The sequence below is a fragment of the Bison bison genome, unplaced genomic scaffold (assembly GCF_000754665.1).
Source record: "Bison bison bison isolate TAMUID 2011002044 unplaced genomic scaffold, Bison_UMD1.0 scf7180017864503, whole genome shotgun sequence".
Taxonomy (NCBI): Eukaryota; Metazoa; Chordata; class Mammalia; order Artiodactyla; family Bovidae; genus Bison; species Bison bison.
Window position 1 is genome coordinate 6,113,894 of NW_011495061.1, and position 25,261 is coordinate 6,139,154.

Consider the following 25,261-nt stretch of genomic DNA (forward strand, 5'->3'; position numbering starts at 1 on the left):
CTTCACTTTCTGCCATAAGGGTGGTGTCATCTGCATATCTGAGGTTATTGATATTTCTCCCGGCAATCTTGATTCCAGCTTGTGTTTCTTCCAGTTCAGCGTTTCTCATGATGTACTCTGCATATAAGTTAAATAAGCAGGGTGACAATATACAGCCTTGACGTACTCCTTTTCCTATTTGGAACCAGTCTGTTGTTCCATGTCCAGTTCTAACTGTTGCTTCCTGACTTGCATACAGATTTCTCAAGAGGCAGGTCAGGTGGTCTGGTATTCCCATCTCTTTCAGAATTTTTCACAGTTTATTGTGATCCACACAGTCAAAGGCTTTGACATAGTCAATAAAGCAGAAATAGATGTTTTTCTGGAACTCTCTTGCTTTTTCGATGATCCAGCAGATGTTGGCAATTTGATCTCTGGTTCCTCTGCCTTTTCTAAAACCAGCTTGCACATCAGGAAGTTCACGGTTCACATATTGCTGAAGCCTGGCTTGGAGAATTTTAAGCATTACTTTACTAGCATGTGAGATGAGTGCAATTGTGTGGTAGTTTGAGCATTCTTTGGCATTGCCTTTCTTTGGGATTGGAATGAAAACTGACCTTTTCCAGTCCTGTGGCCACTGCTGAGTTTTCCTTATTTGCTGGCATATTGAGTGCAGCACTTTCACAGCATAACATAACCCGTACTTTTCCTTTTAAAAATCTTTTCTTCTCATTTCCATGGGTTTAACTGCTTTAGGGTCTAACTAAAAAACTTACTGTCAGTCTAATTAGAATTAATCCCCCACCCTACCTTGAAGTGGTGATCTTTTATCTCTGTAGTATATGGCATGTTGTAAAGTACTGGTGAGTGGAGTGGAGTTAAAGGAGATGGAGTTGAAGAATTTTGTTGAGGTGGGTTAAGGGTGAATGTTGGTTATCTGTATTGATGACAAATAATGAGAAGGTAAGAAGTTGTCTAGAAAGATAGTTCTGTATTATGGTGAGCAGCTTTTAAACCTGAGTGTTAGCAGTTTTAGCTTTATGATATATAATGACCCATTTGTTGCTTCACTTCTCGTGGTTCTCGGACTGCTAGATGCCAGGAGCTTGAGGCAGGCCCCTAATTAGTGTCAGCATCCAGAAGTTACATTTATACTTAGACTCATATAAAAGATTTATTGTAGCATCTTCTGAAGCCTAATCAGTGTTTGCCAGACTTTGTGATTAAAGTTGATGCTAGTGATATTTTTACTTAAATTTATTTTTTATATTATAAAATATAAAGATGTTTAACATTTATGAATAGTTAACATGTGATAGAAATTCTTCTAAATATGTGATAGTTTGCTATATTCAAGAATCCAGAAAGTTGTTAGAGATTACCCAACGCTTGAGTTTTTTCCTAACTTGTACAGTTAGTGTATATCTTGTTTGTTTTATAACTAACTGTACAGATCTATGCATTTTTCCCCATTTTTAAACTTAATTGAGGTATAATTTATATACTATAAAATTTACCTGTTTTAAGTGATGATCAGTGATTTTTAGTAGATTTGAGTTGTATGGCTTTTAGAACAATCTAATTTTGGAAACGGAGAAGACAGTGGCACCCCACTCCAGTACTCTTGCCTGGAAAATCCCACAGACAGAAGAGCCTGGTAGGCTGCAGTCCATGGGGTCTCTAAGAGTCGGACACGACTGAGCGACTTCACTTTCACTTTTCACTTTCACGCATTGGAGAAGGAAATGACAACCCACTCCAGTGTTCTTGCCTGGAGAATCCCGGGGACGGGGGAGCCTGGTGGGCTGCTGTCTATGGGGTTGCAGAGTCGGACACGACTGAAGCGACTTAGCAGCAGCAGCAGCAGTTTTGGAAACTTACCATTATCCCAATAAAATGCCTCAACTCCAGTTTATAGTTAATCTCCATCCCACCCTCCAGTGATGATGAATCTACTTTTTGTCTCAGTTTTTTTTCTTGAGAACCTGATGTTTGATATTGGTACTAATTTAATTGAGTCCATTTGTTAACTTCTTTGGGAGAAGATGACAAGGCTTCCTGCACTAGGGATTTCAGATGGACGGCACCAGTAGATGGATGTCCAAGGTTGAGATTGCTTGTGCTATTCCTGCTGATAGAAACACCCCTTCTTTCTTAACCTTAGTCTAGCTCAGTTGTCTGAACATAACAGTTTTTTTTGGTCAGTTGCGCTTTTTGGATTTATGCTGGTGTGTTTCTGAAAGCATTCAAAGTGACAAGATAATAGAGTGATAAATTAGTACTTATTTTCAATGTTTAGTTTCGCTGGTTTTTTAAAATAATAAATTTATTGAATTCAGTCACTTTAGTATCCAATTCAAGGGTTTTTTAGTATATGCACAGTTATGGATCCGTAACCACAAACTTTAGAGCATTTTTATCACCCCAATAAGAAATCCATACTATTAGCAGTCACTCCCTACTTCTTCCTACACACCTCCAGTCCTCGGCTACTTTCTGCCCATAGATTTACCTATTCTGGACATTTGATACAAATGAAATCATACCATCTGTAGCCTTTGGTGACTGGCTTCTTTCACATAGTGTAATGTTTTTAAGCTTCATACGTATTGTACTATGTGTCAGTACTTCATTCTTTGTTATTACTGAATAATGTTACACGAATGAATGGATATGCTTACATTTTGCTTACCCATTGAAGGACATCTTAGTTGTTTCCACTTAGTTATGAATAATGCTGTGAATGTTCAAGTATAAGTAATCTTGTTGATTTTTTTTCTCTTTTGAGGGATAATTTATATATAATACAAAGCTCAAAAATATGTACAACTCAGTGAGCTTTTACCTAAGTATCATCCTCCAGATTAAGATGGATAGACAAATAGAGAAAACATTTTCATTGGCCTCTAACTTTCCCTTAAGACTCTTCCTAATCAGTACCTTTCTTTAGGTTACTGTTACTCTGATTTCTGTTAATTGTAGCTTGGATTCACCTGTCCTTAAACTTCATGTTAATAGGATTACATAGTATGATATAGTCTGGCTTCTTTCTCAACATGTTTTTGATATCTGTATTATTGATTTCATAGGTTGGGTATTTTTTTTTTAAGTTATTGTATAGTATTTCATGTATGAATTATATCACATGTTATATAGTCATGTTTATATGGTTTATATAGTCACATGTTAATAGGTATTATGAACATAACCCCTTATTTCTCTTGAATATATGAGGGAAATTGCTAGGTTATGAGATAAGTGCATGTCAGATAATGCCAGTTTTCCAATATGGTTGTACCATTTTATATATCTACCAGCACTGAGTTCCTTTTTTTCCTTACCTTGATCAGTGCTTTGGTGTTGCATATATTGTTTTGGGGTAGCTTTGTCTCGTCCACGCGTGTGTGTGGCCATGCCATGTGGCTTGTGGGATCTCAGTTCCTCAACCAAGGGTTGAACCTGGGCCATGGCAGTGAAAGCCTGGAATCCTAACCACTAAGCCACTAGGTAGCTCCTTGTGCTAATTATTTTGTAATTTGCTCGCACATATTTGTTGATTTTTGTTTTGGAGTAGTTAACACTTCCTCAGATGTTGAGGTATTTTCCTTTTGTTCCCCTCAACATTATTTATACCAAGGCAGGGCCGAAGCCTATGAAGCTTTACTTTTATCTATCTGATACCAAAACTATTTCATGTCTTTCACCCTTTAAAGTGTTAGGCTTAGGTTTTCTCCACCAAGATGATAAAAATATTCACCTTGGTTTCCTTCAAGTACTCCTAAGGGGTTTTTTTGTGTTGTTTAAACCTTAAGAAGTTAGAAATTGATAAAGGTCCTTTGTTATTATAACATGTGGTACCTATTGTGTTACAGGAAGATGCACTGAGTCGCACGTGCTCACTTCTAACTCACATGTAGCTGTCTATGTCCAACCAACAAAAACAGTAGCCGTTGTGTGGTGGTTTTTGTTGTTATAAAGTGACTCCTAAATGTAAACCAACAGCCTCATTTGGAGTTCCAGTCATAGAAAGCAGTCTTTTTCTACTCAGAATGATAAACTGCAGAATTGGGACCTCAGGAGAGCATTATATATAAATGAAACTGCATGTTGTACTTTATGAGTGATTTAACGTACTGAAAAGTAATTTGGCAAAGTCAATTTATGCCCAGCTGACTTTAGAACATACTTTCTGAGAAAGATGAGGTATGATTTTTGTGTGTTTTTTTGTTGTTTTTATTTTTTGGCCACACTGCACAACTTGCAGGATTCTTAGTTCCCTGATCAGGAATTAATCTCTGGCCATGGCAGTGAAAGCCTGGAATCCTCACCATTAGACCACCAAGGAACTCCCTGTCATGTTTTGATGTTTGCTAAAATACTTTTCGTGTTATTTCCTTATAGCTATCCTGTGAAGTAGATTTTGTTATACTGACTTTGTAATTAAGAGTTAGATTTGCTGCAGACTTCTATATACTACTATATATAAAAGAGATAATAAGAACCTGCTGGTATAGCACAGGGAACTCCATTCAGTACTCTGTAATGGCCTATATGGGAAAAGAATCTTTTTTAAAAAGTGCCATAAATATTTGTTAAATATAATTAATCTTCACAATAAAAAAAATTAATTTGCTGAATTAAACTTGCTCAGGAGTTTAAAATGTAGGACATGACATCACTTAGGTTTATAACCAGTACTGTCTTGAATTCTAGCAGTTCATTCATAGAGTTCACAATTTTATGCAGGAGATAAGATATATTGCTGTAATATTAATGACTTAAGAAGTATCATAGTAGTGGTCTTTGTGGGCTTACCAGTCTAAAAATACAAATTTGCTTTTTTGCTCCATACAACCTCTATGTGATCACAACTGCCTCTAAGGCACCTTTTTTGTTAATTCATTCAGTTATTCTTTTAATAAATTTGTTGATTATCTTGAATGCCAAATATGAGTAATTGGATATAAAGATAGTAAAGTGTTTATTCCTAGTGTGTCTTGAGTCTAATAGGAGAGGCAGACATAAAGCCAGTCTACAAATATGTAATAATTATTATGAAGTGGGAAAAAAAAACCCTTGGAGCTTATGAGAGTAATTGGGAGCCCTACTTAGCCCTAGTGTGATCAGTAAGGAAATGCTTCTCTAAGGAAACGTTTAAACTTGAGACCTAAAGAATAAGGGTGTGGACTAGTTAACTCTGGTGGAGCATTGGAGAGAAGAGTGATGTAGGCAGAAAGTGACAGCGTGTACAAAGACTGAAATGGGGTAATGTTTATTGTTGCAAAAACCTAAGGTGGGGCAATGAGGGGGATGAGGAAATTTCTTTAAGTGAGGCTGAAGAAATAAGCAGAACAAGATAAGACAGGGCCTTTTAGGCCTTAGGAAATACACTAGAAAATTGTTAAAAGATGTGTTTCAAGGGGATTACTTTACAATTTTAAAGATTATTAAGTACTAAATAAAGCATGGTTGGGGAGGCAAATGGTTATATTAAGAGGGATGATAGTCAGTTGGACTAGGTTGGTGTTAGTGGGAATGGAGAAAGTGGATATATCAATTATACAACCATTTTGGCTATGCAATTGATAGAGTGTGATGTATTGAATTGGGATAAGAAGAGGAAAGTGGACTTCCCTGGTGGTCCAGTGGTTAAGAATCTGCCTGCCAATGCAGGAGACATGGGTTCAATCTCTGCTCTGAGAAGATTCCATGTGCTGAGGGTTGAAAAAGCCTGTGGGCAGCAACTACTGTGCCAGAGTGCCCTAAAGTTTGTGCTCTGCAACAAGAGAAGCCACTGCAGCGAGAAGCCTGTGCAGTGCAAGGAGGAGTAGTCTCTGCTCTAGAGAAAACACATGCACAGCAACAGAGACCCAGCACAGTGAAAAATCAATAAATTAAAAACATTTTTTTTTTAATTTTAAAAGAAGAGGAACATATTAAAGATGACAGTCAATTTTCAGATATGAATAACAGATAGTGATGACAGGTTGGGAGGGGTGGTACAAGGAAGGAAGAGTCACGACTTTTAGGGGAAAAAATGATTTCATCATAGTAAGTCTGAAAATCCTGTGTGATAATGGAGGTAGGGATGTTAAATAGGTCTGTTAGTGTGTCCTTGACTGGAAACTACATTTGATTTATAGATGGTAGTTAAAGATAGGAGTTGCATGAAATCAGCTGGGGAGCAGAAAAGCTGGCCTATGACTGAGTTCTTGAACCATGTAGACAGAATGAGAAACAACCAAAGGAGCCTGAAAAGGTACCAGGAAAAGTGATGTATGAATGATTTAGATGGCAGGGTGTTTCATGAAAGATAACGGTTAACTGTTCAGATCTATTTAGAGTACTGAAAAGGGTAAATTCCTCCCCTCTATCTATTTAACTGCTCCTGTCCAGGTCTTAAATTTAAATACTACTTCTGGGTTAGGAGATTCTACTTTTGATTCTTCCGGAGTGTTTTCTGTTTCTTCCATTATATTGATACTTCATTACAGTTACCTGTTTGGCTGTCTTATTTTCCTTCATTGTTCATTTTCCATGAGGTCATGGAGACTTCCTGTCTTGTTCAACCTTGTGTTTTCAGGTCCTGGTATAGTGTTTTGCACCAAGAACAACTAAGTAAATAATTTTTGGAGTGACTAAATGAGCAGAGTATCCCTTTGGGTCTAATGTGGAAGACATTTTTTTATATCTGAAGGGAAATTCTTCTGTTTCTAAGAATGTGTTTGTAGAATGCATGAAAAAGTCTATAAGGAGGAAACTAAAAATTATGAGTGTCCATGTGAACATGCGCAGAAAAATACTAAAACTTGGGCTGGAAGGACAATATAGGAGGTATTTATATTGTGGAAGAGGGAATGAGAATACATATAAGAAGAGATTTCAGGTCTTTTTTAATAAAAGCAAATATGACAGATTTAGGAATTAACTAACTTTTTTGTGTTGTTAATGAAAGTAATCCAGGATCATGGCATAAAATTTGGCTAATAGAAAATCTCTATAATCCTACCGTCCCAGATATAACTCATTAGCATTTTTGGTGCATTTCATTATTTTCTGTATGTGTTGCATTGTATATTCATGTAAATACATTTATTAAGTCATGCAGTTTATATCCTACTATTATTGTATGTTCAAAGCTATTTTTAAATATAGCATGCATACAGAAAATGATCATGAGGATACAGTTGATTAATTTTCACAAACTGGACACACTTATAAAACAGCTGTATTATGATACAAAATGTTATTAGCACCTTGGAAATGACCCCCTCAGGTTATTAATTTTTGCTCATTTCATTTTTGTCTAGCCACTTAATGGAATATCCCTGGAGAAATTATTACTGAATTGGGGAAATAGGTATCACAGAGGAGACTGTTTGTGAGCTGCTGCCATCAATGTGGTTAGAAGTTCAACAGTATGTAGGCAAATGCAAACATATGAAGGTTTTAGGAGTTAGATTACTGCGTTTTGTGTGTGTTTCTTATATGTGAGTGGTAGGAAATACTGGAACCAGCTAGTGGAGGAGAGCCTTTTGTGCCAGCCAAGTAGTAAAATAAGAGTACTAAGAATATTTATTTGCAGAAATTTAAACTATATTTTTTTATTTGTAGGCACACAAGTCTCTGAATTTTGTTTCAACGCTGCTTCAGATTACTATGTCGGAACAACTGGATTTACCTGTGAGACAGGCAGGCAAGTTTCCTGAATTATTTTCTTGGATATATGTAAATAATGTTTGAAAGGTTCATAGTTGAATAGCAGAAGTGTCTTGGGAAGATCCTTCTGTGATTTTCTTCCCAGAAAATTGATTTGGCCCCCTTGTGTTTACTACGAACTGTCGCAAGTACGTTGGTATCTGGTGGCAGAGTTTAAAGGAATGTGATATTTCACCAAATTAAGAAAAAAGCTGGAAAATTGATGAGGTTTATTGCAAGATTCTCCATATTGTGTTTCCTTCCTTGATGGATGATTCTAAGATACAAACCTCCAGTTATTTGCTTTTACTGTTTTATTTTAACCATTTAAAAGATACTATTTCTTAGTCCCAGTTTCAACAAAATATTAATTCCTTCAGTATCAGAGTCTATGAAAATGTGGCATGCTACTTCTGATATTATCTGTTAATCAGCACAGTAATGGAATTCACATCTTTAATGCTTGTTGTTTATTTGCAGATGCATTTCTTATAGGACATATAAACTGCAAATAACTATTGTTTTGGAAAAACCACTTATATTCTGGAGTTATTTTTTGCTGTTCTTTTTCCTTACACCGATTTTGTTTTTTAAAAAAATTTTTCCGCTTACTTTATTTAATGTAAGCACATCCCTTTTCTCTACATAGTGTTAATCCTAAAATTTATATTTTAATGACTAAATGGTTTACCTTAATGTTCCATATGCTCTGAAACCTTTCTCAGTTGTTGGAATTTAATATCAGGTCTGTATGGTTAACAGTTGTATTCCGAGTACCTAAAGAATTGCCTGACACAGTGAAGGTACTCGGTAAATGAATGAATGAATGGAAGTTAGGACTTTTTAAAAATTGGCATATAAATAACACAAATGAGACTTTTGTATCTATAAAATACAGTAATTTCACTGAACCATGGTCAACAGTAAATCTTTAAAAAAATTTTCTAGTTAAATAGGAAAAGGTTGGTTTGACTATTTTAACTGTCATTTCTCTTTTACTTATGAAGTTGACATTTTCCCCTTTGGATATTTTTTTAGATAAGAATCTTTGCCTTTAAATCTCAAAAGTTTTACTAAGATGTTGAAAGCCTTTGGATTTAGGAAGGATCTTAAGCACCTTAGAAACTTGATTATGTGTTTTAGCAAAATTAAATTCTACTAGAAAGTTGTTTTTTTAGTATGTATAAAGCCAGAAGCAACTGAACTGTGGAATTGGTCCTAATTTTTATAGTATCATCATTACTTTAAAATTTACATCCTTGTAATAACTGAATTATATTGTATAGTGCATGGTATATGGTGGTTTCATTTGTTAGACTTTGAAAGGTACATTTACTGTCTTTGTAGTAGAGCTCAAGCATTCTGGATGGAGTAGAGTGAATCATAAGGTTCTTGCAGTACAGTTCCCACTTGTTTATGTATTTTGTTTGACTAAACACCTTTTAAAATACTGAATCAAAATTGTACAAGTAAGTATATACATCCACTTCTTTGGTGCATTAAGATAGAAAGAAATCCTCAGAGGCTGTTTCTCACAGTTCTAGATTCCAAGATTAAGTAGAAACTTTATTGGTACGTGTATTCAGTTTCGTTTTTTAGAAGTATCATTTAAAAAACAGACTTGGTAAAACAGCTTTCCTACAGAAAACAGGGTGAAAAGTGTTGTGTGTAAATGCATTGTAAAAACGGTTTTGTTTTAGTTTGCAGACTTACTGCAGTTCAGTTCAGTTTAGTTCAGTTGCTCAGTCGTGTCCAACTCTTTGCAACCCCATGAACCGCAGCACGCCAGGCCTCCCTGTCCATCACCAACTCCCGCAGACTGTATATTTAATAATGACTTTGTGGGTGATTACTGTAGCCAACCTTAGATTTGTGTTTTGTCAACTTTTTAAATAATAGAATACAGTATTCTAGTTTTAAAAGGATAGCTTTACTAGCAGTGGTTGGTCTAAAAGAAAGAAACTGAGGTGTAGATGCGGGGATGGTTACAGTGCTTTCACATTCTTTTGTCAAATTGATCTATATTTTAGGTGTTATCTATTTGAAAAATATGATAACGCAGTATTGGCCTGATCGGGAAACAGCACCAGGGGATATATCCCCTTATACTATTCCTGAAGAAGATCGACATTGTATTCGAGAAAATATTGTAGAAGCCATTATCCACTCTCCTGAGCTCATCAGGTATGTATGTATTTTAAACTTAACCATTATTTTATTGAAGGTAATAATTTTCAGGGTTTGCAGGAAAGGGAATCTTTCAGCACATAAAAATTGGTTGTTTTGGAGACTTCCCTGGTGATCCAGGGGTTAAGAATCCACTTTACAATGGCAGGGGATGCAGGTTCAGTCCCTGTTTGGGGAACTTTGATCCTACATGTTGTGGAGCAACTAAAGCCTATGTGCCACAACTCCAGAGTCAGTGTGCTGTGACTGAAAGATTCAGCAAGATGCAGCCAAGATCCCTAGTGCTGTAACCAAGACCCAGCGGAGATCCCCCCCAAAGTCTATCCTTTCTGAAGCACAAAACTTAAATGCTGTTACAGGAAAATTAGTTTTTTGTTTTACTTTCTCACTGCAGTTTAATTTTACATTTATTAAAATCCAGAACTTTAAACTTCATGTCAAACTTGTGAAACATACTATGTTTAGATGAAAGGGAGCATAGAAAACTATAGAATTCTGTCATATACTTTATATTGTATTGATGTTCTGAACAAAACCTATCAGTTGATGGGGATGAAAAAAAATACAATTACCTGCATTTGTAACATTTGTTGGGTTTCTTTGAAATCAGTAGTGATAGTTCTTGCTTAGTGACTTGTTTTTTAAAATTTATTTTTGGCTGCACTGAGTCTTTGTAGCTTTGCTCAGGCTTTCTCTAGCAGCAGTCAGGGGCTACTCTTTGTCGCGGTGTGCTGGCTTCTCATTGCGGACCACAGGCTCTAGGTACTCAGGCTTCAGTAGTTGCAGCATGTGGGCTCAGTTGTTGGCAGCTTGCATGCTCTAGGGCGCATGGGCTTCAGTAGTTGGGGTGCACGGGCTTAGTTGCTCTGCGGCTTGTGGAATCTTCCTGGACCAGGGATCAAGCCTGTGTCCTCCACATTGGCAGGGGAATTCTTATCCACTGCACCACTTGGAAAGTGCAATCCAGTTGCTCAGTTGTGTCTGACTCTTTGCGACCCCATGGACTGCTGCATTCCAGGCTTCCCTATCCATCACCAACTCCCGGAGCTTGCTCAAACTCACGTCCATTGAGTCGGTGATGCCATCCAACCATCTCATCCTCTGTCGTCCCCTTCTCCTCCTGCCTTTAGTCTTTCCCAGCATCAGGGTCTTTTCCAGTGAGTCAGGTCTTTGCATCAGGTGGCCAACATATTGGAGCTTCAGCTTCAGCATCAGTCCTTCCAGTGAATATTCAGGACTGATTTCCTTCAGGATTGACTGGTTGGATCTCCTTGCAGTCCAAGGGTCTCTCAAGAGTCCTCTCTAACACCACAATTCAAAAACATCAATTCTTCAGTGCTCAGTTTTCGTTATGGTCCAACTCTCACATTCATACATGACCACTGGAAAAACCATAGCTTTGACTAGATGGACCTTTGTCAGCAAAGTAATGTCTCTGCTTTTTAATATGCTGTCTAAGTTGGTCACAGCTTCTCTTCCAAGGAGCAAGCGTCTTTTAATTTCATGGCTGCAATCACCATCTGCAGTGATTTTGGAGCCCAAGAAATAAAGTCTGTCACTGTTTCCATTGTTTCCCCATCTATTTGCCATGAAGTGATGGGACCAGATGCTATGATCTTAGTTTTTTCAATGTTGATTTTAAAGCCATATATATATATTTGGCTGCTTTGGTTCTTCTTTTGGGCATGTGGGATCTTTCCATTGTGGCAAAGGCTTCTCTAATTATGGCATGGGCTTAGTATTTCTTCCTTCTTATTGTTTATTTTTGACTTTCAGGGTACAGCTTACTACATGCATTCATCATATCATCAAACATGATTATCCAAGTCGCTGGACTGCTATTGTGGACAAAATTGGCTTTTATCTTCAGTCTGACAACAGTGCATGTTGGCTAGGAATTCTTCTTTGCCTCTATCAGCTTGTGAAAAATTATGAGTAAGTATCTCTCAATTCCTATAGTTCTGAGAAGTAGAAAAAGCTTGGGAAATTTAAGCTAATCGGTTTGAACGACTTAAAGTTTCATTTGATCTATATACCAAAGTTAGTGAATTACATGTTGATTTTAATTGTGTCTTCGTTTTGAAATAGCATTCTTGTTTTAATTCTGCAGTCTCTTCTGTTGATTCAGCTGTGAAACTCATTGTGCCCTTTCTTCTTAATCATCTATTTGCCTATTCAAAACCTAAGTTATCTATAACTCTTCTATATAGACTCCTCAATTGTGCTGATAATAGGCCTAAAGATAAGCTTTTTTTAAGATGTGAAAGGGGTCAGAGTACACTGAGCTTTAGAGCTCTTTTCCTGGCTTTCTGTAACTTTTTATCTTAATTTGAGTTCTTGCTAAGTTTCAAGAACCTACCTCTAATTCTTTAAGAAGAATGTGTTGGAAATTCATTTGATCATTTTTTAATCATTGTGTTTGAAGGATTCATAGTCATCTGCTTCAGTGTTGGTGTATTTGAGCAAATTATAGTCTGTGTAAGTACTTAGTATCAGTAAGAAAGATTTAGGGATCATTTTTAGACCTGGGTTTAGGGATCAGGAAAAAAAACATCTAACCTTGGAAGTTGAGGTAGCACTAAAAGTAGTGAGGTGTAGCACTAAAAGTAGTAAGCCTAATGTTGTTGAGGTTTCTCTCTTAAGTGTGTGGTGAAAATAATGAAATTGGTAGGCACTTGAAAATTTTGATGTTAGAAAATTAAAGAAGAAGGAACACTACACCATGATGGTGGCTTTATTTCTAGTCCTAACAGCTATACATTGTGAGCCCTCTAACTCTGGGGCTTGAAGTTAGCCTCTGATATCCTTTCTGGGTCCCACTCAAAGTAGCTGATGAACTGCTGCTTTTGTTCTGAGCAGGAAAGAAATATACCATTTACAGCATTGGTACTGGTGTTTTCTTGTGTTCCCACCAGCTACCCATCTTCCTGCTAAGGGATGTTCCAGCTGTTGCTCCAACCTCTGTCGGAGTGCCAGTTGTTGTAGTTCTGGTAAGTGAGTGACTGAGAGAGAATAATAATAACAAGCTGTCATTGTCATTGAGAAGGTTCAAGTCTCTCCTGCCCTGTAATCTTTAGTAGGAGAGAGTATGATAGGGATTTTTTAAATGGAAAACATAGGAGACTGCTGCAGTGGTGGAATTTCAGTTTATTTTCAGCCAGTGTTTGTGGAGCACAAGGTGTTCACAAGGGGCCTGTGTGGACTAAAGCAGTTCTACGAAAATGCATGCAGAAATCGAAAGTTGTGATGGCCTTCAGGAGCATAGATCCTTAGGAAATGCTTGTCAGTTGAAGGAGCATAGAAGGAACATTTGAAGAGAAAGATATGTCACACCACATGGAGTGAGCAAATAAAGACGCCGAGGCAGAAATGAGACACTGTCTTTAGTGGGTAGTGAGGAGACCACTGACTGGTATGGCTAACTTCTGGTGAGAGATTGGGGTTCGTTTTAAATTAGTAAATTGGGACCTTGTTAAAAGACGGTTTTGAATGCCAAGATGGGGAATTTGCATGTGATCTTTTACATGCAAATTGACTTACTTCTTTTTTTAAAGAGGAAAGTGATTGGCTAGTTTTTGAGAATTCCCTGAGTATGGTTCACCAGATTGACACTGATAATAGGCTTTTATTTAAGAGGTGAGCTCCACATCCTATTCCTCCACCATCTTGATCGCTCCGTAGGCTTTTATTGGTATCACATTTTCATGCTTTCAGGAGCTTTCAGGTCTTATGGAATAGTATTTGTATCCTTCCATAAATTATTTTCATACTCAAACCCATTCCATTTTAAGACATTCTTCTCTCCTAACTCCCTCTCTGCACTGAGTGGTGGCCTGGAAGTTGGATGGTACAATATCTAAACTAATGAGTATGAAAATAATAATGTGGGCGATCGCTGGATTAGATAATGGAGAGAGGGTTGCATAATATAGTTCTCCTCTTTGTTGTTACAAGATAATATTGTCAGTAATTAATACAGCTTGTCTAATCAAATTGGAGAGTGCAAATGGCTTCCTTTTGTAAATTGTTACTGTTTTTATTGACTCAAAGAAATGTTCAGGTAATCTTTAAATGTATACTAGGTGTAATTTCTCAGCATATCAAATAATATTTAAAACTGTCAGTAAATTGTTTAATCTCAAATCATTATTAGCATGAGCATTGCTCTTATTTTAATCTTGGCAGTTTACTTTGCTTCCCGTTTCACCCAGTGGAAAAAACACTCCTGCCTTTTAGGAATGTCTACCTTTACCTTTAAAAACGTACTAACACATCAATTCTTAGATACATTTTCTCCCTTTAGAAAAGCTAGTGGTAGATAAAACTGGGGTCTGATAGGGGAAATCAGTTACTTAATTAAAAAAAAAAAGCCAGTAGACCTTTTAATAGTACTGTTAAAATGCTAAGGATCTCTACGGGGGAATGTCTCAGTTAGTCAGCACTTGTTTACTCATATCTTTGAAGCAAAATGTAAGTCAGAATTCAGGATTTTTCAAAGTTTACAAAGGTTTAACAAGGTTCACATAATATATTTTCTATTGAAATCTATACCAGTATCCAGGAATCAAACATTATTTTTTATACATGCTATAAGTATATGAATATTTAGTCCAAATGGGATAAACAGAAATCATCAATATCCTGTTGAGGTCAGGCTTTGTTGCCAGAAAGATTACAAATTTATAGTGGTAACATGTCACTACAGTGATTTATAGTGCTTTTAGAAATAGAATATTTTCTGCTTTACAGACGCCATTTCTTCCGTAATGCTTTTGGTGTATAAATCACATCAGCTCCTAATGTTTAAAAACCAAATCATTGTAGCTCCTCAGTTGTATCAGTATTCACAGTTAGTGATAACATAGTGAAATGGTTAAAGGGCAGATCCTGAATCTGCTAAGGTTCATACCTAGATTTATATATTGGGGAAGATATTTAACTACTCTGTGCCTCAGTTTCCTCAGCTATAGAAGTGAGAATATTAATGAGGCCTTGGAGGTTATTTACCTCATAATAAATACTCAGTAAATTTTAGATGTTCTCTTGTTATTTGAGGGTTTTCTCAAGTTGCTTTTTACCTATGGTTAAATTCCATAATAGGTTTTTCTTCTAGGACTATAAAATTGCTTAGAAAATATTTGCTTTTATCTGTATAAACAGGCAAGTAGTTTATATTTATAAATAAAATTGTAAATAAATTCTCACAGAATTAGTTTATATTCCTACCCAAAGGTATAAGAAACCAGAGGAACGGAGTCCATTGGTAGCAGCAATGCAGCATTTCCTGCCAGTTTTAAAGGACCGTTTTATCCAGCTTCTTTCTGATCAGTCTGATCAATCTGTTCTCATTCAGAAACAAATTTTCAAGATCTTCTATGCTCTTGTTCAGGTAATTTTATAAAGTAGTTTTTAATATATAAAGTCCACTATCATTTGGCACCATTAATGATGGTAAAGAATATCTTTCAGCTTAAGAATTCACAAAACTGAAAATCAGTTCTTAGAGTTTACATCTGACATGTGCTTTGTCATGCCATATATGTGTAGATTGTCCCACTAATTACAAAACCTATTCCTAAGCTTGACACAAAATGATTAATACTGTGGATTTGACTTTATATATTCTAAATCTTCCTGGGATAAAAGACCCAACTAAGGAAATGGTGGTATCTATAGTCTCAGTGGACTGTAATTACTTATGAAACAGAGTTTTCGATTAGGATTAAAATTCTTGCTCTTCTTGTGCCACATGGCCAAGAGAGATTTGTCTCATCTGCCAGAGTCTTTGGTTCAATTCATACCATTACTTATTTTTTATAAATCTCATTTAAATAGACTTTATTTCCACTAAGGTTATTATAACGGACTGCCATTGTTTGGTTGGATTTTTCATGCTATTGCTAGATCTTTAAAGATAATCTAATATCTTTCTAATGACTCCTTATACAATTTTTAAAGAAATGAAAGTTCTTTTCATAAGTTATTCTAGGGCATAGGACCCAATTGATTTTTTGAGACTAGCATACCCTGAAATCAAAATATAGTACTGGCTCATTTGTGAAAATAGAGGTCCTGAAATGCTAAATAGGATATTGATTTTAAGTTCCTATTAAGTGATATGATTTACCCCAGAAACATGAGAATGTCAAGAGTGAAAAACCAGTTTTTGTGATTAAGTTTTATGTTATGCAAAAAGAGACCTGTAAACAATCTTTAAGGATGGTAGATAAAGTATTTGATAAAATAATCATTTCTGCTTTAAAAAAAATTAACAAGTATCCTGGAATAGAAATTTCCTTAACTCAATAAAAGATATCGTACCTTATGGTGAAAATTAGATGTATTCCCAGAAATTTGGGAATCAGACAAGAATGCTCACTGTCTTTGCCACAGTTGACCATTGTACATAAACTAACCAAATCAGCCAGATGAGAAATTTGCCTATCTACTAAAAGAGGAAATGTGGATTGCATGAAGTACGTTTTAGGTTTTATAAAGAGTAAAAGGTAAAGATTTTAAAATATTGATTCTTGATTTTAATTTAGTATACATTACCACTGGAGCTGATAAACCAACAGAATCTGACAGAATGGATAGAAATTTTAAAGACTGTTGTGAACAGGGATGTACCTAATGTAAGTGTATTTCCTATATCACTGAACTTAAATATTTAGTTACCTTTTGAGAATTTTAATTGATATTTTCTAAAACATTCTTTGTGAATGTATGTATTTTGTGATGCAAGTTTTTCTAAATGTTTCATTTGTTTATATATGTGAGTATATTAAGGGAAAAATTATAAAGGTTGTTATGTGTATTATTTAAGGTGCTTATATATAGCTTATTTTTTCCATCCTAATTCTCTGTTCTTCAGTTTTTAACTGAGTTCATAAAATGTATCACCTGACATAGTTAGGAATTTTTTTTCTTATAGTGAGAACTTTTAAATATACTGTCCTAGCAACCTTCAGATAAACAATATTTTTTTGTTATTTATTATTTATCAAATCTATAGATACCGTGTCCCCAGAATTTATTTATCATATACCTGAAAATTTGTACCTTTACACCATCTTCCAAAACTTACTGTAGTAAACATTTTGCAGTTTATACATATATCAAATTATTCTGTTTATACCTTAAAACTAACACAATGTTAGCTATCAATTATATCTCAAAAAGAAACAAAGAGCCTGTAGCTGGATTTTAATCTAGTGATTTGTCAGACTTGGATAAACTGAAGAAGAACTTGATTTACAAGTTGGTCAGACTTTGTTGTTAGTTATATTACTTGGTTTTAAAATAACAACCTTATAGAGATCTAACTCAAATACCATAAAATTCACTATTTTAGTGTATAATTCATTGGTTTTTCAGTCCCATAAACAGAATTGTCCATAAAAAAAATCTTATTTTTTTCACATTTAATAACAATTTTTTAAATAACCACAATTTTTCTTTATAATCTAGTTTTCTAGAGAGGTAGCGAATTTTCAATTCCTGAATCCCTAGTGTGTTTTAAGTACTTTTGCATACCTTGCTTATCTAATGTTCCAAAAAAAAAAAAATCCTGAATTTATTTAAACAGAGGCATAGAAGGGTTATGTAATTTACCAACATAATTTTTTTTAGTGGAATAAGTGAGACTAATCTGTTTTGTAATTTAGTTTGCATTTTAGTGCTCAAATTTTTATTTTAAAAATACACTGAAGAAGTAAATAGGACCTTCCTTCCACTCCATAGAAAAGTGATTTGATGAGTTATTTTCTGTACACATTTAATAGGTATAAAATATAACTTTGAGTTTTCATAACTATATTCTGCATCTTTTTTGGTATCATTTGTAATAATAAACATGCACATATAAGTAAACAGTTTGAGTTGTAGCAGTCATATTCACTCAAATAACCAGCACCTAGAATATTTGCTCATGGCTGGATCTAGTCATTCTACCATCACCATTCTAATTTCTAGCACCATATATTAATTTTGCCTGCATAGAATCTAATAAAAAGGTGATTTTTTTTTGTATCTACTTTTACTTAATATACTTATGATGCATTCATGTTGTGTTATGGTAGTTCCTTTTTATTGACAAGTGGTATCCCATTGTAAGGATGTTCTATATTTATTTACAAGTTAATGTGTATCTGGGTGGTTTCAAGATTTTAGTGTTACAAATAAGGCTGCTATGAATGTATATGTTTAATTTTATAAATAACTTCCAAAGTAGTTGTATCATTGGTGTCACTGGCAGTGTATGGAAGTTTTGGTTGTTTCACAGTCTCATTTCTTTGTCTTTAAAAATATGTCATGACTGTCTTAGGTCAGTAATACAATGAGCCAGTTCATTCTTTTAATGGTTGTGTAGTAGTCTGTTATGGATGTTCCGTAATTAAACATCTCCTTATTAATGAGTGTTTAGTTCTTGGCATTTTTCTGTTACAAATAGTTTTGTAAATGAATATTTTCATCTGTTTATATATTTAAACTAGTATTTCTGAAAGTAGATTTTTTAAATGGAGCTTTTTGTGCCCTTTTGATTTGTGCCCTTTAACTATACTGGTTTTAGTTAAGCTGCTTGTCCAGGCCTTTATTTGTATTATTTGGATCATGACTAAAATGTTTTTGAGTTTAAACTTTTATACGACTTTGAAAAAGCATGTCCTTTGTAACTAAGTAGTGAAGCAAAACGCCTCTTATAAACAAAGGTTAGTACTTTTCCAAGTATATCGTTTTATAATGAGGCCAATGTTGGAGGAGCATTCATGTTTTTGTGAATCTGTTCTGAACTCACTCTGTATTCCTTTTAGATTATGTTGTCTGTCATTAAATAAATGTCTCTTTAAAGGAAACACTTCAAGTTGAAGAAGATGATAGACCTGAGTTACCATGGTGGAAATGTAAGAAGTGGGCTTTACATATCTTAGCAAGGCTTTTTGAAAGGTAAACACTTCTCATTATGTGATAACTTAAGTTTTTGTTTTTTTTTTTTTCAATCTTCACGATTTGGTACTATTTTAATAAGTGTTGATATAAAACATTATAAAGACATGATGGGCATTTTAATGTTCTTTTAGGTATGGAAGTCCTGGCAATGTTTCCAAAGAGTATAATGAATTTGCTGAAGTATTTCTGAAAGCATTTGCTGTTGGTGTCCAACAAGTAAGTTTAACATAATTTTTCCATGTAAAAACATGGCGCTGTTAATTTATCTTGCTTATTTCTAGTTTCTTTGTCATCCAAAGATTGCATGTAGCAGTCTTTAACATCTTGAACACTGTAGTTAGCAAATGTTTTGGTCTCAGGACTTCCTTACAATCTGGATAATGGATTGTATTATATGTAATGATATTTACCGTTTTAAAAACTGAGACAAAATTTAACAGTATTAATTTATTTAAAAATAATAGCAAATCTGCCACATATTAATAGAATACATGTTTTTTGTTGTTGTTGAAAATAGCTCTTTTCCAAAATGAAAAATTTTTAGCAGGAGGAAATGGCATCGTTGCACATTTTTACTAATATCTTTAATGTCTGCCTTACTAAAAGGTAGCCATATACCACATCTGCCTCTCTATTCATTGTTTTAATTTTTTCTAATGGAAGTAAATAAAGATTATTTGGTCTCAAAGATAAGTTGGAAAAGAAAAGACTGATTTAATATACTTTACACATAATTGTGGAAATTTTTTATATCATGCCAACATTTGACAGTGGTATTTTCTTAAAGGTTAATTGCAATGTAGAGTTTGAAACTATAGCAATAAACATCTCATATTCTGTTATATTAACATTCATTGGTTTGGTATTGTACTTTGAATGGGTCTTTTATCCATGTATGATTTTGTAATCCTGCCTTGGTCATTGGAAAATATTGACTTAGTGGGTCAGTGGCAATTTTCTGAATGTTAATTGATTTCATTATGTAACTTTAAAAATTTTCATTCATTCATATCACTACTGATCTTATCAGAAGTATCTTTAAATATTTAAAAGCTGTCAAGTGGAACTAAGTGGTGGGTGTAAGATTTTGAGAATTCTAGTTTTGCTTGAAGTCTCGGATTTTAATACCAGTAACATATTCTCACTTCAGTGAGAGGCTCATTTTGTTCATTTTTGAGGAAAAAAAAAATCTGCCATATACACAAGTCTAAATAACCATAATTTTATCAATCAGTTTTTTGTTCAAGCTTATGGTATTTGTTGGAAAAAACTTTTTCATTTCTGACTCTTGTTTCTCTTGGAAATTAATCTTTCGCCTTTTACTGAAGGTTTGCCTAGGGAGGGATAGGCAAGTGTTGCTTCATTTTTTCTGAGGCCTTGTGAGATAAACAAGGCCCCCCAAAAAGCTGTTTCCGCTTTTCTTCCAAGCATTGTACTTTGGTATGTAGCAGAAGTGCTGCATGTATGCATTACTGGTTCGTGAAGGACATTCCTAAGGAAAGTTTGTTCTGTGACTATGTGGCTGTAAAGAATATGGTGGCTGCTAGTACACTTTATCCCGCTCTGTTGACTCATGTTGGGCCCCTGAAGTTTTACCACCACCACTTTTGTATCACTGATGCAAGTGTCAACATAGTAAAAATGGCAAATAATGACTGAGCATTATTACAAAAATAGTTTTGACCTGTCAGACCCTCTGAGGTCATATTTTAACAACTGCTATTCTCAAATATCAAAGATGAATAAGAACTCTTAGCAGACATTAACTGCTTAAATGGTTTGGGTAAGATTTTCCTAAAAGTTGATTTTAACAATATAGTGCTGTCTCAGTGGTGTGTTCATAAATAGCATATGATTTTTTCTTCTTGTATTTAATCCTTTATGTACTCATAAAGAAACTCATCTTTTGATGTACAATGTTACCTCAATTTGTTTATTTTACTTTGGGAATAAATATAGTTCTCCAATACATAATTTAAAAAATTCCTTTTTAATAGAATCTGGTGGTTATTTTATGATGATGATCTGGGTAGTGTCAGATGTTTTTGCTAGCTTGTAAATGGTTAAACTCTATTTAAGCTTTGGGTTTTGATCAAATTTTTTTTCAAAGGTTTTATTGAAGGTGTTATATCAGTACAAGGAGAAGCAATATATGGCTCCCCGAGTTTTACAACAGACGTTAAATTATATTAATCAAGGAGTTTCCCATGCTCTCACCTGGAAGAATCTGAAGCCTCATATACAAGTAACAATTTTCTGTCTGAACTATTTTTCTAGAAAATATAATGGAAATAACATTAATTATCAAAAAGGTTGAAAAAATCCGTTTTTTAATGTGTGTTACTTGGTCTAGTTCTGATAGTTTTATATTAGAAAAATAAAGTAACACCCTGAAAAACTTTATAAAAGATATTTTCTGAATATTCAGTTTATTTGTTTAATCTGAAACTATTATCTAAAAATTTGCCTTCAAGTTCTGACTGTTAGATCATGATTAGTTTAACATGACTAGTTAACATGTAATTTGGAATAGACAAAGGACTATTTCACCAAATTACTTTTGAGGCTAATTGGCTTATGTATTGTTTCCAGTAGTGTATTTGCTTTGTTTTTAACTGTAGGGTTTGATGGACTAAAACTTCACTTTGTATTTTCTAAGAATACTTAATTGCTATCTGTGTATGTATAGGCTTATTTTATGACATGTGCCTTACCCTTGTTGCACAGAGGGTAAGATTATGTACGTTGGTGGTTGATCTGAGAATGCATTTTAATGCATTTATATTTTACTGAAGTTTGATATTAAGCTTTAAAACACATGCTGTAGAGTTATTTTTATTTTAGCACTTATTAGAAATTTGAAAACTGAATTAAGGTTACTTTCTTAACTTTTAAATTGCAGGGCATTATCCAAGATGTTATTTTTCCATTGATGTGCTATACAGATGCTGATGAGGAACTTTGGCAAGAAGACCCTTATGAATATATACGCATGAAGTTTGGTGAGGACATTTTACTTTTTTAGAGACAAAATATGTCAGTAGTTAAGGTTCTATATGATAAACCTTGAATATTAAGGCCTCACCTTTGGAACTGAAAAATCTTCCATTATTTTAATATAATTTATCCATTGTTAAGTCATTTGGGAAGCTTTTCATTAGTTTGGTCATTTGATAATGATAATCCTCATTTTTAGCAGATGTAAATACAATAGTGTTAGTAGGTTATGACTGTTGGATATACCTCTGGCACATGCCAGAACTGTTAGAAATTCAAGGGTACGCCTTAACACTAAGTATCTGAACTGTGCTTTTGGATCCCATGTCAGTCATCATGTGTATGGAAGTTGAGAAGACGCATACGGGAAGCTGGAGTCATACGGAGTCTCTGCATGGAACTAAAGAATTGTAATTTGGCTAATGTTGAGTATTAGTCTTTCTTCCTACCAAAATCTTACGTACTTTCAGTAGTTGGTATTTTTGTGACCCCATTGTGAAAATTCTCACAGTAGTGGGGCTTCATATGATAGAAAATAATCATTGGGAGAAGTTAATGGATTAAGATTTAATTCGTACAGGAAAGACAAGGCATTAGGCTTTTGCAAAATTCTGTGGAGATCTGGATTTGTTTTCATGCTTGTCTTTGAAGATTTAGCAAAAATTTAAGGTCCTATTTTGTTATCACTGAAAATCATTTGTAAACTATATGAAAATGTTTGGTGAAAAATTTGAAATTACTATTTTTCTATATTCTGTGTTAATTTTAAATTTATTCTCCAGATGTATTTGAGGATTTCATCTCTCCTACCACCGCTGCCCAGACACTCTTGTTTACAGCCTGTAGTAAGAGGAAAGAGGTGGGTTATTTAGTATGTGGATAACTTTTGCTTTAATATTTAAAATATGTTCAGATATACACTTAGGATGTTTTTTTGTTTATTTTATTGAAGTATAGTTCATTTACAGTGGTAATTTCTGCTATTCAGCATAGTGATTCAGTTACATATATAGTTTATCACAGGATATTGAATATATTTCATCCTGCTATACCGCAGGACCTTGTTGTTTATCCATTCTGTATATAATAGTTTGCATCTTCTAAACCCAAACTTTTAGTTCTTAATGGTTACTTAAGATCATCTTGTCATCAGTGCTTTAGAAGGATTTTTGGATATCCGGTAAAGCAGTACTTTTCTCTGTTAATCTAGGTACTACAAAAGACTATGGGATTTTGCTACCAGATTCTCACAGAACCAAATGCTGATCCTCGAAAAAAAGATGGAGCCCTGCATATGATTGGTTCTTTAGCTGAAATACTTCTGAAGGTATTTGTGTGTGTGTGTGTGTGTGTGTGTGTGTGTGTGTGTGTGTGTGTGTGTGTGTGTGTGTGTGTGTGTGTGTGTGCGCGCGCGCACACGTGCATGCAATTAGTTTGTTTTAATAGTGGCAATTGAGATAAAACTGAATTGAGGTACAGTTCATATACCAGGGAACGCCCTGTAGCTCAGATGATAAAAATCTGCCTGCAGTGCAGGAGACCCGGGTTTGATCCCTGGGTTGGGAAGATACCCTGGAAAAGGGAATGGCAACCAAATCCAATATTCTTGCCTGGAGAAGTCCATGCACAGACCATGGGGTTGCAAAGAGTCGGACACTACTGAGCAATTTTCGTATACCATATGGTTTGTCCATTTAAACTGTACAGTTCGGTTGTTTTTCTTATAAAGAATTGTGCCACCATCAACTCTAATTCCAAAGAGTTTTCATCATCCCCAAAAGAAACTAGGTCACTCCCCATTTTCTCCCAAATCTCCTAGCCCTAGTTGTAATCTCCTTTATGTCTCTGATAATGGATTTTTCTATTCTGGACATTTCATATAAATGGAATACGTACCTGTGACTTGAATTGCTGATGAAATGTTGGGAGACTGCTGGACTGTTTTCCAAAGTGGCTGTACCATTTTTTATGTATTAATTAGCAGTGTGTGACGACGGTTCCAGTGTCTTTGTCTTTATCAACACTTGGCTGTTGTCTGTCTTTTAAAGATATAGCCATCCCAGTTGGTATCGAATGGTAATTTCACTGTGGTTTTAATTTACGTTTCCCTCACGACTAATGATACTGAGAATCTTTTTTTATGCTTATTGTCCAGTCTTCCTCGGAGAAATTTCTGTTCAAATCTTTTGTCTATTTTAAATGGAGGTATTTATCTTTTTACTGTGGCTTGTTAGAGTTCTGATATATATATACATATATATCTTTTTTTTTTTTTAATCTAATTTTTTTGGCCACACTGGGTGGCTTGTGGGATCTTAGTTTCCCAGCTAGGGATCAAACCTGGACCCTTGGGTGTAAAAGTGTAGACTCCTAACCTCTGAACCACCAGGGAATTCCCTGTATATTCTAAATGCTATGCTTTTAAAAAGCTTTCAAATACAGTTGACCTCTGAACAACACAGGTTTGAACTTTTTTCAGGTTCACTTAACATGTGGATTTTTTTAAGTAGTAAATACTACAGTTGGTTGAATCCACAAATGGAGTTGTTTGAATCCACAGATGCAGAATCACAGATATGCAGGGCTAATTGCAAATTAAGTGGCAGATTTTCAACTGCACAGAGGGTTGGTATGCCAACCGCCTCATTATTCAAAGATTAGCTGTATGTGATTTGCAAGTATTTTCTACCATTCTGTGGATTATCTTTTATCTTTTCACATTCTTGATGGTGTCCTTTAAGGTACAGTTTCTTATGATTTTGAAAGTGTCTTCTATATTTCTTTGTTATTGCTTGTGCTGAAGGTAATTCTTTTTGCATGAATTATTTTCTTTTCATATTGTATTAAATTGTAGTATTTTTTCTTCTCAGAAAATTGGTTTTGCTGGAAATTTGTAAACCTGAATATATCCCTTCCCATTATTATCTTGAGAGCAGAATATTTCTAAATCTATGCTGTATTGTTCATGTAGAACCTTTCCAGAGAGGTTCTTTCATTATAATAATTTTATAAGAGAAAAATGTTTTGTAAGATAAGGAATAAAATTAACCATTCTTCTATTACTTAAACACCACTGGTGTTAATGTTCAACATAATTGCTTTGTAAACAAACGATGTAAAAAGATTAAAAAACGTATAGTGATTTTGATGTTAATGTTTGAGAATTAAGATGTTTTGACATCATTAGTCATTTTAAGGATTTGTGTATCTGTTTGACATTTGAGATGATTATATTTGTTTATTTTTACAGAAAAAGATCTACAAAGATCAGATGGAATACATGTTGCAGAACCATGTATTCCCTCTCTTCAGCAGTGAACTAGGCTACATGAGAGCCAGGGTATGTTTTAAAGCTGTATTGTTTTGTGTATTTATGTCTTATAATGAATAACCGCTTATGTGGACTTTTATGTGTTATCCTAGACTTTTGTGTTTCTTTAAATGGCTGCTC

At 34.6% G+C, this 25,261-nt stretch overlaps 1 protein-coding gene across 1 annotated transcript in view; it reads left to right on the plus strand.

The window, feature by feature from the left end:
* The window catches only part of IPO7 (importin 7), a 45,491-nt gene that overhangs the window by 7,966 nt on the left and 12,264 nt on the right, over window positions 1–25,261 (plus strand). The window contains exons 2-13 of the mRNA XM_010829314.1: window positions 7,594–7,675; window positions 9,708–9,861; window positions 11,641–11,799; window positions 15,097–15,253; window positions 16,410–16,499; window positions 18,716–18,810; window positions 18,945–19,029; window positions 20,924–21,058; window positions 21,716–21,815; window positions 22,593–22,669; window positions 23,021–23,137; window positions 25,061–25,150. Of these exons, the coding sequence (XP_010827616.1) occupies window positions 7,594–7,675; window positions 9,708–9,861; window positions 11,641–11,799; window positions 15,097–15,253; window positions 16,410–16,499; window positions 18,716–18,810; window positions 18,945–19,029; window positions 20,924–21,058; window positions 21,716–21,815; window positions 22,593–22,669; window positions 23,021–23,137; window positions 25,061–25,150 (1,341 nt within the window). The remainder of the gene's footprint in view (window positions 1–7,593; window positions 7,676–9,707; window positions 9,862–11,640; window positions 11,800–15,096; window positions 15,254–16,409; window positions 16,500–18,715; window positions 18,811–18,944; window positions 19,030–20,923; window positions 21,059–21,715; window positions 21,816–22,592; window positions 22,670–23,020; window positions 23,138–25,060; window positions 25,151–25,261) is intronic.